Below are 15479 nucleotides of genomic sequence, written 5' to 3' on the forward strand. Positions count from 1 at the left end.
TTTGCACAGCATAATCTGGGACTCTTTACCTAAAGTGTGTGTGGTGCTTTTTATCTGACTGTCCCTTTGGGGCAGTTTAGTAAAACATGCCAGTCGATCTGTCTACCTGTTGGATGATCTTGATAAAAAGAAGAAGAAAGGTACAGAGAGAGTGTGTCCCAGGGTGTGAAGACATGGGTGTTGCATTTTCATTTACTCGCTCGACAGCCTAAATTAAATTGGACAGCTGATCCTCCAGAGGGAGCAGTTCCAGGGTTTGATTTAACATTATATAAAAAGCAGCAACATTAATTATGCTGTTGGATTTGACCTTCACGTTTTAACCACACGCACGGACACTGTGCACTTGTAGATGTGTGTATGCACGCTCACAAAAATCACTCATATCCCTATGAAGACAGGCCAGAGAGGCCTCACTCAGTCCCCAGACGTACGGCTAAATCTGGACTCACACACTCTAACACATGCTGCCCACAGGGCCTGTTCATCTGTCACGAAGGTGACATCTTCAGATGAATTATGGGAGATGGTTGTCATCTTCTCTGAGGTCACACACGAAAAGGCGAACCCGGGCTGTGGGCTCCCGCTCGTCACACAATCACACGTCAGCCATTTTAGAGGTTGAAAGCCTCGACGGGGGACCAAAACGACCTCAATTAAACCTCCATTAATATTAATACATTTTGTCGTTTCACGTGAGTTGCCGCTAATTAAATGTGTCCCTGACTGTATAATGGGGGTCAGTCGGGGTCGCCTGCATGAAGCTAATTCACCACGTTACAGCCACGAAACCCTGTCCTGGTCTGAGCTTATGTGGGAGTATAAACACGTTGTTATTAGGAACATTCACCTTTTTATGCCCAACAACATTAACTATTATCATATTTATGCTCTTTTTGTGCCACTTTACCCTCTGATGCATTTTATACTTAACGCTCCGACCCACGGCTTGTAATCGGCCACATTTCTCATCATTAACATTTATCTGACTTTTATTTTGTAGAGGTTTATGGCTGTGTGGTAGATCAGCTCTGTATCAACTCCTGTGCTTACAGTTACACATACACAAATCACAAAAAATGATTTAGTGCTGGCGTGGGAGATCAGCCACATCTGGAGAGATAGTGGCCCAGGATGTCCAGTTTAATCATAATTATTTCATTTCTCATAGAAGGTCCCACATTAGGGTGCTCTCTCGTTACCCTCCTCATTTACTAGTTTGACAAAACCGGTTATTGAAACGCTGCAAATGCTTGTGTGTAGAGATTTTCCCAGTATTGTATATTTGACGATGAAGGTCTAAGCCATGCCACTGCTGGAAAGGACTCAACCGGAGACAAAAGGCCAAACCCCGTCACGACCAGAGCCTGCGCCAGTGCCAAGAGGGCAACACTCCAGAACGACAATAGCCTGGCTCTGGTGGATGCACTCACTATGAACTTATCAGCAGAATTCCACACTGGAAATAAACCGTAATGATGCCAGCGCGTCTTTGTTTGCCTGACAGCAGCACGGGAGCGGCGGCGAAGAGCTACAGCGAGTTTGACCTCCTAATAATGGACGGCAGCCAGAGCCCGTACGATTACTCAGAACCGGATTCCCACTCCCACCGCAGGAGTGAGCGAGCACTTTTCCGCGTCCAGCTCCCTGCAGCGGCAGCATTGTTGGCGCAGTCCAGCCGCACTTGAAATGACAGCGAGCCAGGGCTGCGGGGAGGATTAAAAGACCTCGTCCGGTCCAATAGAACATGTGCAAACCGCCCGAGAGGCTGCGCGGCTTCTCCGTCTTCCCTCTCATTCTCTGCTCGCGTGTCACGCACCGAAACATGCTCACTTTGCTCCTGACTTACATCAAAGCCTCCGATTCCTCGCCTCCTTTACGTCCTGGCTCCTGTCGGCGCCGCCGTCCAGGCAAACTATTTTTCTGCCCTTTCCTTATGGTGGGGGTCAGAGTTGAAGCTCAGCGGTCTGTTGATGACCCCTTTTGCCCAGGAAGGGACTTTTATAATAGCGGCGGAGGCAGAAGCTTATTTGAGTGTGTGTGTGTGTGTGTGTGTGTGTGTGTGTGAGGAGCCCAGAAGATCAGCAGATTGAAGTCGGCTGTAGATCACGAACGACAGGACTGAGGTTGTCATTAGGCGGAGACATGCTGCTTTATGGGGTCACGGTCCTGTGGTTAGAGTAGGCGAGCGGCAGGAATGATCTCTACTTATAAACTGGTGTAGAAACCTGGAGGGCAGAGCTCCTGCACAGGCTGTGAAAATCACTGAGTGCATTTTAATTGAATGTGTGGCCGCGCGTCGGGTTCGGAGGCGGCGGCGCAGGACAACGTTAGGAACGGTGAAAATGACAACCACGACACGCTCAGGTCTGTAAAAATGAAATATTTTAATTGGTGGCTTGATGATTGGTTTTTGCAGTCATAAGAAACAAACCCAGAATGATGCACACAGAAGGAGCCAGAGAAGGACTGAACACCAATCCCCAAAAACAAGACCGCACACACTCAGAACTCGTGAACATTTCTTTAAAAGAAAGTAAAAATGAAAAGCGACGCCAACGACACCTGGGTTGCTTCACTGTCACAAAGGAAACGCTGTTAAGACATCAGATCTACATGGTGACAAGACATTAAATATTTCAGCTTATAGCTTCAGAGAATTAGTTTTTGGAATCATTTGATTGAAAGGACCTTTACTTTCACACACGCTTCAGGAACGGGGATTATTTTCAGTCTCTCAAAACCAGAACGTTTTTCACCTCCTGAAGCAGAGCCAAGTTTTAGTTTGGAGTCCTAAACCCGACCGACACAAGTCCGAGCGGAAACAACAGAAAAAAAGTTGCCTTGAGCTGCAAGAACACAATGAAAGAGGAGTTGATGGAAACAGAAAAGGGAGAACTTTCTTTTCATTTTCGTTTCCCTGGTGCCTTTCGCTGCACTTTGAAGGCTACACAAAAAGCAGCATATTGACACCGGCTGCGTCCCGATACCTTTCATCGCCCTGTTCTGCTCGGCTTCCCTTCATAAATCATCCCCGATTACAAAGAAGCTGGTCAAACACGCCGAAAGGAGGATCCAGGGTAATTAGCTGAAATGCTTCAAGAGAGAAAGTGGCGCTTAAACAGTTTCTCCTCCATCCGACTGAAAACTCTCATAACAAGATGCAACATGCCTTAATAACAGGGATGTTGCAGAGTTCACCTGCCTCCCACACTCAACGTTCCCACCTCTTCATTGTTTTCTCCTCTTATTGCTCGGATTCTTGGGCTTCAGTAGCGTAATCAAATCAAATAACGTGGACTAATCTCAAAGGGATCAAAAACACAGCAAATTCAAAGACAGCCTTTTCCTCATCTATCTGCAGGTAGAGCAGCCAAAAGGTAAACGTTTGTTAAACTGTATTATTTCAAGGCCAAAAACACTATTTTTATATCCATTTATTAGTTTTTGTTTTAATTATGAAGTAGTGCCTTCAAAGCGCAGTTGAGCTGATAAACTCTGGATTTTTCCACAGGCGTTTTCTGTGCTGGAACATTTGGATCACTTGCGCTGTGCCAGGCTGTCACATTTTATAGAAAGTTTCAATTGAATCACGTTATCTTTCCAGGCAGACAGCTTATACCTGTGGAGTCACAGAAATCCCTTTGAGAATACAACTTGGTGCTGGATTTATTAAATAATGCAGTTTGATTTCGCAGCATCGCCGAGCAGCGAAGCAGCCGGACCACAAACAGGTTATCGGTCCAACCGGCGAGCTACACTATCGCCCCATTGCCCTCCAGAGAAATAAAGTCTTTAATAAGCCGTTCAGAGAAACATATAGTATTGTGAAGCGAGGAGCAGCGCTGGATCAAAAGCTGTCACTCAAAAACACCAGATGAAAACAGGAAGCAGCGATCGCAGCCCAACTGCGCACAGGGGCGGGTAGTTAAAATGAGAAATTAGGATTTTAGCTAAATTATTGGCAGGAGACAGGGGGGGGGGGTGTCCTGGCTTGCATCACTGTGATAGTCCCACTGCTGTGTCATGCTCTATGAAGGACGTGCTGCTGCCCTCCACCATCAAATAATGGCAAGATAATTGGTCATGAAACCAGTCACTCACAAACTCATCCTCTCGCTCACTCAGCCAATTATTTACAAAGGCAAACTGTACATAGTATTTACACAGTCACTCGTCCACGCAGACACGCGAGCAGTCGGGGAAGTTATGCAAGAATAATGCGGCCGTCGCCTATGATCCCAGCACGCAGAGGCACCGCTGCCGCTGCTCGAGGTGAAACGGTACGCGGCCGGTGCCACTAATGAACCACAGGTCGCCCGCCGCGCGCGTGCCCTTCCAGCAGGTGGGACGGAGGCGGCTGCTTTTACAGCAGCTCTGGCTCAGAGGAAAGAGAAGCAAAGATGCCCACCGCTGCATTAAGGGCTCCCATCGCCATGGCGACCGGCAGCTCCACAACTCCCGTCTGGAGCGTTTGTCTTGACTTAAGGTGTCCGAAGCGCCCGGCGCTGCTGGCGCGCCGCGCTTCCTGGCAACAACCTTCAGCGGGCGCCCTCCTCTCGCCGCTTTTGATTTCTCCACACCTATGTGAAATCTGCCGCTGTAATTGGCCGCCATTCGCCGCAGGACCGCGGCACAGGAGGAGGGGAGCGAGGGGGAGAAATAATGAACTCCGTAAGTGACAGGAGCTTTGGAACCTCTAACGGAGACACAGGCCATGCTAACCCCCCACCACCTAAACACACACACACACACACACACACACACACACACACACACACACACACACACACACACACACACACACACACACACACACACACACACACACACACACACGATGCAAGGCTTTAGTGATGGCTATGGTCCATTGTACGTCAATCCGATCCATTAGCTTTGACTTAGACACAAACAAAAATAAGGAAATAAAGGAATCACTTTTGTTTAGGCAGCAATATTGGTCTCAGTGTTATAACAATTCTGCTTTTAAAAAAGCATAAACACAAAAAAAAAATACAATTGATTTCATCCTAAAATGAGAATGAGCCTGTTTCAAGATCAAAGCGTGTCCGTGGGTAAAATGGCAATTTTTTTAAAAAGCTTTTATTACACATTTCAACCCAACTCTCCTCCCCGTCAGTCTCTCATGCAGTCCCAACATTTCCTTTGTCCACCTCAGCCATTTGCATACTTTCATAGCTAATTCCTTTGAAATCGGAGCATCCACGTAAGTAGAAAGGTCCTCAGCAGGAATTAGCGGGATTCACAGACTTCATTTTAATTTCTCTCATGCTCCGCATCAGGCCAGTGAGGACATGAGCGTACGGAAGGAGGGGGAGGCGGCAGATTTGAATGAGATGCTCTCCTGTCAGCAACTTTTCACACGTCTCCTCTGTTCAGGCAGTAATGATGATGGCGAAAGCAGGGGAACTCGATGGACAACAACCGGAGAAACCTAAATAATGCGAGCTGATGCAATCAACCAAGCTCGGGTCTCCATAGCAACCACTCGGACTCTCATCCCTGCAGCTCAACTCTCCTGTAAAGTCCTGGTTATCAGTCCCTCAGGGCTTTGATGCAGGAGCCACGTTGTCCGTTTGCGTGTACGTCTGTGTGTTTGTGTGCATGTCTTTCACATTACATATGCGTGTCTGTGCGTTTGCATTCGTTCTGCTGCTACCAGCGGTTGATGATCTGGTTTATGTAGTCCTCCGTGGGGAGCCTGCTGCCCGCCTCCTCCGTTCTGCCTCCCTCCTCGGCCTCCTCCCGCTCCTCCCTCTCTAACTCCCCGTCCTCCAGTGTGGACATTGAGCTCTGTCGGCCTCCGGACGGCCACAGGTTGACGCCCAGGCCCTGCTGCATGTGGTTCTTGATGCGCTGCTGCCGCCGCTCCTGCTGCCTGGTGTACTGGTAGCGCTGCTGGAACAGGTCTCTGGCGTAGTCGTACAATTCCATGTCCAGCTCATTCAGCTCCTCTATACGCTGGACCTGAAGAGCAAAGAGAGACAATATGTTTCACTTAGGAGGTAGAGGCAAAAAAAAAAAAAAAAAAAAAACTAACTAAAGAACATACATCCTATGCATATGATTGCAGTGTCTATGTAGAATTGCCACTAGACCTTAATTTATGAATTAAGTGGTTCTTATGCTGTACTTTCTAGGAAGGCTTCAGCTCCTGAATCATAAAGTGCTATCACACAAACCTAAATTAAGTCTCTGGTTTATCATGAAGGAAAGTTACAGTTCCTCAGAAGGTCCTTAATCCCATGGGAAAAAAATCCTGCAGTATAAACACACTATTGCAAAGGTTTAAAGCAGAGAGAGCTCCGGCGATGTGCAGAAACACGTTTGATGTTAGATTGTGCCGTGCAGCCGGCTCCTCTGGTGTGGAGCATCCGCTACGTGTGAACGCGAAGGGGCAACTGTGTTTAATTAACACGGTCTCTTTGAAAACCGCGATGCGGCGCTGGATATCATTTGCGAACAATGTGTGCGACAACAAAGGGAAGCATCGCGCATCAATAGAGAGCCAGAGATGTTTGAGTGGCAACGCCGGGACATCGGCACGAAGCCAGAGAGACGCCGCTAAGCTCAAGTCGTCAACACAAAAGGCGCCGCGTATCAGAGCGAACTCAAACAGCGGTTTCTGTCAGGGTAAGTGAGATTTTAGCGGAAAGCACAACTCTCCTGCCTGCTGATGTAGTTATTTGACTTTTTAAAATTAATTAAATAATGACAACATTTCACACTGTGCCTTTCGAGGCGTTTTAATTTGAAGGCTAATTTTAAAAACTCATTTTTACTCAAAATGCCACGCGCAGACTCCCCCACTTGTCAAATCCGAACCTAATACCACTTTATTTTGTCTCTTCGTGTGATAATAAGCGTCGGCCCACAGCAGATGTCAGCCGGGCATACTTGATTTTCTCCTTCCCGTTCGGTTTTTGATGTATAAATCACCAGTCTGCTGGGTGCTGGGAATTGAGCATGAGAACTCCCACATTGGACCAAACAAAGTGTGAAGAACATGTTTGAAGCTGCTGATTCTTGACAGTGACAGTCTTCCCAACTCATTTCACAGCAATAGAAAACCACAATGTTTAGACTTTGTGTTGCTGTTCCTCTTATTTTCTACATATTTCCTCACATAATTTTATTTTTTAGTCTGTAAATAATTGATACAGTTGCAGTGTCTTAAAGTTTTGGGGAAGAACTAAATAATTCTAAATAATCATAATTAGATATTTTCCCTTATTGTGCAGACAAGCACACACACTGCATAATTAACTTGATAGTTAGCATATCTCCTCATTTTGTGCTCTACAAGCAGAGGAACTGACCGTAGCATTGTCCAGGTCCACTCCTGCAGCCCGGGTGCTGTTGTACTGCATGAACGGCCTGATGAAGCGCAACCTGAAAGTCCGTTCAAACAGGAACTGTGTTTTCCTCTGGTACTCTGTCAGGCCAAAGAAGGCCATGTCTCGCAGGTTCTTCTTGGCCGATTCCAGGAGAAGCTGGGCCCTCTTCTTCTCTGGGACCGTGGACATGTTGTAGCAGCCGACGAGGCTCAGGTCCGCTAACATACGAACCTAGAGGATCAGAAATGGAAACAGGAATTTAATCCTTTAAAACAACTGACTCTGAAAAGACATTGGTACCTTTATAAAGTTTGTTATAGCAAAATTAAAAAAAGCTATAGAATGGAAGCAGCCTCTGCCTGTTTTGCCAATTATTTACTTTTATGATTTAATATTTTTTTTAAAACTCGTTCAACTAAGATATCAATGTAAAAATTAATCAATCATTCAACTGAATCAATTAAATTATTAAAGTGTTCATATGATCACATCATTTCACATCAAGGTTACCAACTAAACACATCTGTGATTGAGTTTGTGAATGTAATTTAATATCATTACCCACCAGACTAGTGTAAAAGTAATCTGGTTAAAAATGTGAGACTATTACTGGATGGAAGTGGGGGCAATCTTGCCATGGACACACTAATCTGGATTCTCAAGAGTCCACCATGCACATCGCAGCATCCAGGACGCCTTAAGTGTATGTGTGTTACATTTATAAGTCATGCGACCCTGAGTAATAACATCCCCAGGCTCAGATAAGGCCGGCCAACACGTTTAGGTGGGAGACTGAGATAGCATGAGAAAAGAAGGCGCGAATTGGGGGTGTTTATGGCCAGCAGGCGAGGTGACTATGTATATGCATGCCTGTCTGTGTGTGTGTGAGGGGAGAGTGCGACTCATATTTTACACGCTGTGGTCTTTCACTGACTCTGAAGCAAAGGTAATAAATTGCAGCATCACGCCTGAAATCAGCAGTAAAGGTTTGCGGAAAGGACAAAGAGTACAGCTGCAGATAAGCCAAAGCGAGTAAAAGACGACCTCCGCCCTCTATGCAGCGTTCACGCCTCTACCTGCCTCCTACCTGTCTGTTGTTGGCCAGGTTGTACGGACAGTCCATGAACTGCTGCAGGGTGCACCCCGACCAGTCGGAGCCCTCGTAGCAGGAGGGCAGCTCCTCGGGCGTCGGGGTCCGGCCATCGCACATGTGCAGGGAGGTCTTCCACGTGGCCCCTCGCTGCACGTGCCGCCACTCGCTGAGGTATCGAGACACCGGGTCCCTCAGAAGAGTGATGTAGTAGAACTTCCTGATGGGGGAGAGACGGAGAATGGAGAGAGGAGAAAGAAGAAAAAGCAGATTAATAATCCATTGACAGCAGAGAAATGCAGGTTTTAAAGTATAAGATTGATCAATATGCTATGAATAAAAAAGACATAAAGACCATAAACGCAAACTCTTTATTTTCTCCCTCCTTTTTTTTCTTTGGGGAATTAATATTTGCTTGAATTTTCAGATCAAGCAGAGCAGTGTAGATGAAAGCAGCCGAAAACATGTGTAATTCTCCTGCCGCCCATGTGGGGGCGCCGTTTACAACGCTTTCCTGCAGCCGTTCACTCTGCATCTGTGGTGCTCGGTAACAGATACAGACTGGGGGGGTGTCATACTTCCCAACATATTATTTGCATTTACGCGAAGCTGCTCCGTGATGCAAAAAAGGATCTGGGCAGCAGGAAGACGGCAAATTTACAAATGAGCAGGAAGAGGCAGAGGTGAAGCCGGGAGTTGGTTTGTCGGGTCAGTGTTCGGGCCATGCTGTGCAGGAAAAGAAACTGCTGGCACAAGCACATCTCAGTCTGCAACACACATCTCCGGGCGGCAAACATCCTTGTGTCTCAGACTGTGACATAAACACACACACACTGCAAACATCCTTCCTTTCTTCTCCCAACTGCACAGAATATCATGTCTGCCTCCCAGATGATGACTCATCCCGCATCTGAGATTTGGATGGGACTCTTTCTGTGGTGTGTGAGCAACGTAATGGTGCATAGCACAGTTCAATGTCTCTCCAGAGGGGACACTCCCACCAGAGCGGAGACCTTTCCAGGACTTCACACTCCTGCTAATTACTGCAGTCAAATCAATCAACACATCCTCATTAACCACACACACGTAGCGTGCGTGCATGTGTGACTGTGTGCCCGCAGTGTGTCTGCAAGCGATGCTATGGATTTGTCTGGGAAACAGACAAATCCATGTCACACACACACACACACACACACACACACACACACACACACACACACACACACACACACACACACACACACACACACACACACACACACACACACACAAACGCCATCCTCTCCTGGACTTGCATCATGTCAGAGGAATGTTTGCAGAGGAAATAAACACAGAATGTGTGCGCTGACAGGAGTCTATGAAATCAGCGCGTCCACACAAGCAGCCTCACATCAACACGCGCGGCCGTATCTAGACAGTAGCAGCGTCCAGATATTAAAAACAAGTGTCTAAAGCCTCGAAATCTAGTGGCAGCGGGGAGATCCTGGACAACAAAACAACTAAACCCTAAATCTACCCACAGCTGGGAGACGGTGCATAACAAAACAGCCAAACCCTAAATCCAGGAGTTTCGAGGAGATCCCAAACAATAAAACAACTCCAAAACAAATATCTCAGCTGGGAGACCCTGAAAAACAAAACAACCACGCCCTGAATGTAGCTGCAGCGCAGAGACATTCCTGCAAATGAATACAAATCTAGTAGCTGCAGGGGGATCACGGACAATGAAAGGACTAAACCCTAAATCCAGTGGCAGCTGGGAGATCACAGGCAACGAACCAAACAGACCCTCAATCCAGGGACAGCGGGGGGATCATGGCCATAGAAACAAGTATCTAAACTCTAAATCCCATCAACCTAAACCTAAATCTCATCCCCCAGTCTAATCAAAAGCAGAGCGGAGGAGAGGAGAGCAGAGACGCAGCAAAACTGGAGCCTGCAGGAGAGCGGGGTACATTATCGAGATTCCTATGATGACATTATCTGGATTCTTAACACTCCCCTGAGTGCAGTGTGTGTGTGTGTGTGTGTGTGTGTGTGTCTCTGAGTAAGACTATGTCTATTAAATCAGTGATGACATTTTCCCCTCTTGGCTTCTATTCCACAGGAAAAAAAAAAAATAAAAACACAAGGTACTGTTTGGCCCTCGCCACAGAGACGAGAAGACAGAACGGATGAAAAACAGTGAAAGTAAAGGAAAGGGAAGGAAAAGAGAGGGAGCGGAGGGGGCGGAAGAGAATTTCAATTAGTTTTCTAATACTGTGAAAGCAGTGAGGGCCCTGAGCCCAAGTGATTTATCAAAGTTATGGCTCCAGCTATAATGAAGGCTCAGGCATATTACCAGGCAAAATAAATAAATAACACGCACGCACGCACGCACACAAACGCACATGCAGAAGGCAACCCGCAACCAACACGCGCGCACACACATGCAAACCCAAATAAATGATCTTAAACGGCATGCCTGCCTGTCGTGTCAGGGAGACTGCGAAACTGGGGCCGCGGAGACTTTCTCGCCTAAAGCCTAATGATGTCTGGCCGTGTACTCAGATCCCAAGGTAATGATGCTCCAACCCACACACGCGCTCACTCACTCGCCAGCAAGCTTGCAGCACACGTGCACTCGCCGCCGCCGCTGCACAGGTGATGCTACCCGTGGATGGAGCGTACAGTCAAAATCTGGACTGTAAGGAAAAAAAACGCACTGACAAGTATTAAACGCGCCGAGGGGCACTGGTTTCTGCCGTCAGATGGGTGGAGTGTGGGGACGACTGATAAAAAAGCAAGCGTTTTGGCCGGGAGAGGTGTTATGAAGCTATTGTCTGGACCACAGCGGGATTCAGGCTCAACAGGGACACTCCTGCCTCCTCTCTCTCTCTTTTGTCACTATGAATTCAACACGGCGGGTTTGGGTGTAGGACGCGGCGCAGGAGCGGCGTGGTGGTTTCACCCATCGCTCCCTCTCCGGTCGTCGCCCTCCGCCGCCCCCCCCCCCCCCCCCCATCCCCCCTCCCTCCCCTCCCGTGCACAGCTGTGTGTTTACACGGGCTGTAAATAAGTGAGAACGAGGCGCCTGCGAGTGTTTTTCCGCTGTGCCGGCACAACAATAATCGGGGGAGTTCTTCTGATGCTTCACCATTTTTGGTATCGTAGCGGTCAAGCGCAACCGATAAAGGAATAAACACAAAATTCTTTCGTCGCAAACTTGTAGCAGTGGGGATGGAGCGCGTGGGTCAGTCAGGGGTCTTTATCAGGAGGAAACACACAGAGACGGGGCCCGTTATGGTCCCAGCGCCGGAGAAAATGAGCCCTTTGCCGGTTTCCTGTCACCACTTGTACAACCTCTCCCCTCGCTCCCCATTGTGTTTAAATCTTTCCCTTTCTACCGCCTGTCTTCTTTCAGCCCCCCCTCCCATCAGCTGTGTCTGGTAACAATGTGTTCTCCCCGTGAGGAGTTGGTTTTGTTAAAGTCTCAAATCAGGACACTTGAGTTCTGTCGTGGGACTGCTGCAAATTGAGGAATAGCGAACACTGAATTATTAACGACCACCTGCCTCCGTTTAGTTTTCATTAGTCCGAGGTTATAGACAACAATATCATTTATTTAGGTTAGGCTACCTTAACGAAAATGAAAACCAATTAGGAGAGGTTTTGGAGGCTTTCTTCCCACAAAGACATGAGAGCGAAAACAGCATCACAAATACGTACTGGAGGGGGTTTTGGTTGCGATACACAAGAGATGCAACGTGTTTTCCCTCAAGAGATTAAAAAAAAAACTTTAAAAGCCTTGTTTAAATATACGGCTTTGGCTCATGGTATGACTTACGCATGCACACACACACACAAAAAGACCCACAATCACACTGACGCTAACAGCATCCCACAGCGTGGAGCAGCCATGATTTATTAATAGTTCACGGATGTTTGCTGAAACCAGATCCACTTAACGACGCAGCTCCTTCCCACTTCTAAAAATGAACCTCAATTCAAACAACTTAAAATATTACGGCACAGGTGAAGGCAGGCGCCGTGTTTATCACCTGCTGTGCGTTGCATTTGCAGCAACATGTAATTTACAATTTTTAAAAATAAACGTCTCAAACTCGCGAAGGCATCGGTAAAAAGCTCAGTTCATTTCATTTTCACCACCATCGCAACCCTTCGATGAAGCTGCAAATTTGACGTGGGCTCAATACAGAAGTGAAGTTGATTTATTTGATTATTACCACATAGCTGCTGTGAGATGAATGTTCACATCCCTGGTGCTGGTGTCTATGGGACGTTCTAGACACTTCGCGATCAATGCGTCCTTCTTTTTCCTTTAACATGACATGACATGAAGTGAAGAATCGAAATGAGCAAGAATAAGAGAAAAGGAGAAGTGAAAGCAGATTAAATGACCTCCAAACCAGGACCAGACCCTTTCTGAGTGTGTGTCTGTGTGTTAAGTCCCCTCTGTGTGAACTTCAGGGAAAGCCCTGGCCCTTATTTGTCTCCACCCTCCCTCGCTTTGAGAGCAATGGTCCCAAGGAATGTGTTGGCTGTAAATGCAGATGATATCAACTGAGTGAATGTGCCTGGGAGTATTTAGAGCAGGGAGTGAGGATCAGCATGTCAGGGCCCAGCAGAGTTTTCCTGCTCCTTCTCCTGCCAAGGAGCAGATTAAAGAAATATCAAGTTACTGGATTTAAAAATTTAACTAAATAACGACGCTGCTTCCTATTCAGCGATTTGCCAGACACAACGTAAACCCAGCAACACGTGGCTGCTGCTGCAGGTTGAGTCCACAGGAAACACCTGCTCAGTCGCACATTAGACCCAGTAAAAAGGCCTCGCGACAATTAGAGCCGTCAGTTAAAATTCAACCCCGCTCAAAACTGACTTTACTGTGGCTCACGTTTGAGGGAATGTTCCCAAAACGCTAGCGGAGCTTCCTGCCGCCTGACAATCAGCACCTGTCCTGTGTGTAATGAGCCTCACACAGCATTAACTAGCTAAAGCCAACAGCAGACAACAGCTCAGCGCTGCAGACTGCATCCATTTACGGGCTATAATGAGCACAGAAAGCCACACCAACACTTCTTTCTTCCCTTCACTTAACCCTTCGCCGTCCTGCCTCATCCTCCATTCCAGCCACCTCATCCCGTGTCCTGGGCGTCTTCTAGCCAATAATGACGCACTGAGACAGAAATAGAGCGTCCAGGTCTGATGAGCTCTGGAGGGCATCTTCTCAGCCGGCCCCGGGTCACTCTTCCTACCGGTTCCACTCGCCGCGCCTGCCTTCCTCTGCCTTTGTTCCGCGATCAATAACAGCCGCGGGACTCAGTTAGTCTGCCTTCCTGGTTTGAACTTTAAACACAGGAGACGTGCGAGAGACGGAGTGGGAAAAGAACCAAAAGAGTGGGAGGGAAAGGGTGTTGGAAAAAGCAGGCAGAGGAGGGGCAGGCTGGAGTGAAGCAGACATCAGGAGATTGTGGTTAAACATGAGGAAACTTTAGGAAATTCTTTGTAATTTCTGGGCAAAGGGAAAATCAGATGATGCCAAGAAGTTATCGTTCCTGAGATTTTGATGATCTGTACATAATAACATCGTAATCATAAGATTTGCAGCCTTTTGGAATCGATTCGATATTGTGCGCTGATGCGTGACCAATCGCTGTAACTAGGACAAGCGGGCCAAGTCTGGATTCACAGCAACATCATTCATTAAGGATTCATAAAAAATAGTGACAACTGTTTGGACACTTTCCCCAGAGTCAAAAGTGACATCTTAAAATTGTTTGTTCTGCTCAACCGAGAGCTCAAACCTCCCAAAAAAAGCACATCATCACATCTGAGACAATTATTTTTGTTTGTGCTGAGTGCAGACATGTCACTAGTTGATTTAAAACCAAAACGACACAACAGTCCGTCATGGTTTGTTCAGATCTTGTCAATAATAGCAATACTACGAAGAAAACGCTGTTTTGTCTGTTTTAAGTAACTGAACAAAAGGCCCCACATCAACTCAGATGACTTCTAATTTGCATATTGTCTGTATTTTTGAATTTTATCAATACAATGTGTGAAAGTTCATTTCAATAACTAGTTCAGATATGAACATACTCAGTTTAATGCATAGTAAGATTTAAAGAGTTAAACTAATGCATCAGGTATCAATTTAAGCAGCGTTAAGCAAAGTGTCAAATGTCTTAACTGTGGTTAAAGCTCAAGAAACAATTTTCTAAAAGCGGTTCCTTCAGGTCAGCTGCAATAATTGTGTTTCAGAGCCCCTGCAGTCACTAACCAAGTATTAAAGGGCTCCGTGCTGCATGCAAGGTATTTCGCATACAAAGGCAAGTTGGCAACCAAGCGAGAGCTGGCGTGTGTAAAAAATTATCTTATGTCATGAGTGCGAAATAATGCACGGCTCACTGCTTCTGAGCCCAAAGACTATGTGATTATCAGAACAAAAAAAGCTGCAAACAAGGGGAAGAATGGCTGCGATGGAAGCGCAGCCCAAAGCCCAATTTGGACGTTCTCGCACAGAAATGGACAAAAACAAAGGGAGGGCAGAGCGACGGAGACACGGAAGGGAATCCCCTGAGTGCAAAGCTATGTTCAGCAGGAATGTACCGCCGCCTGTTCTCTCATGTAATGTGACTGGCAAAAGCCCAGAGCGCCGTCTGACAGAGACACGGGGAGGGAGAGAGGGATGTGGAGCGAGGCAACAGCGGGATGGATGGAGCACGCGAACAGTAATCCCTGATCAGTTTTTATGTTTCTGCAATTTAAAGTTATGTATTCATGATAGGGATAGGGAGTGATACCAAGACGTATCGTACACTGCTGGAGATTTTGCAATAGCTTTGAAAACCATGGTATCTGAAAAAAAAAGATATATAATTTGAGTAATTTAAAACTTGAGTAATAGAACTAAGCAGCTTAGTTACAGCAAAGACACATTCATCTTGGAAAATCTTGGTCTAGGGTTAAGTTTGCCTCTGGGTGGTACCTGTGCCCCAATGTAATAAAAGAAATTGTTACAGGCT

The 15479-nt window shown here is 46.8% G+C and overlaps 1 protein-coding gene across 1 annotated transcript in view; it reads right to left on the reverse strand.

The window, feature by feature from the left end:
- Positions 1-2368: 2368 nt before the first annotated feature.
- Positions 2369-15479, reverse strand: part of hs6st1a (heparan sulfate 6-O-sulfotransferase 1a) — a 44307-nt gene continuing 31196 nt past the window's right edge. Inside the window, exons 2-4 of the mRNA XM_029140087.3 lie at positions 8446-8668; positions 7341-7589; positions 2369-5988 (exon numbers count right to left, since the gene is read on the reverse strand). Coding sequence (XP_028995920.1) covers positions 5677-5988; positions 7341-7589; positions 8446-8668 — 784 coding nt within the window. The 3' untranslated portion in view covers positions 2369-5676. The remainder of the gene's footprint in view (positions 5989-7340; positions 7590-8445; positions 8669-15479) is intronic.

Source organism: Betta splendens, chromosome 22 (assembly GCF_900634795.4).
Source record: "Betta splendens chromosome 22, fBetSpl5.4, whole genome shotgun sequence".
In the NCBI taxonomy this organism is placed as follows: domain Eukaryota; kingdom Metazoa; phylum Chordata; class Actinopteri; order Anabantiformes; family Osphronemidae; genus Betta; species Betta splendens.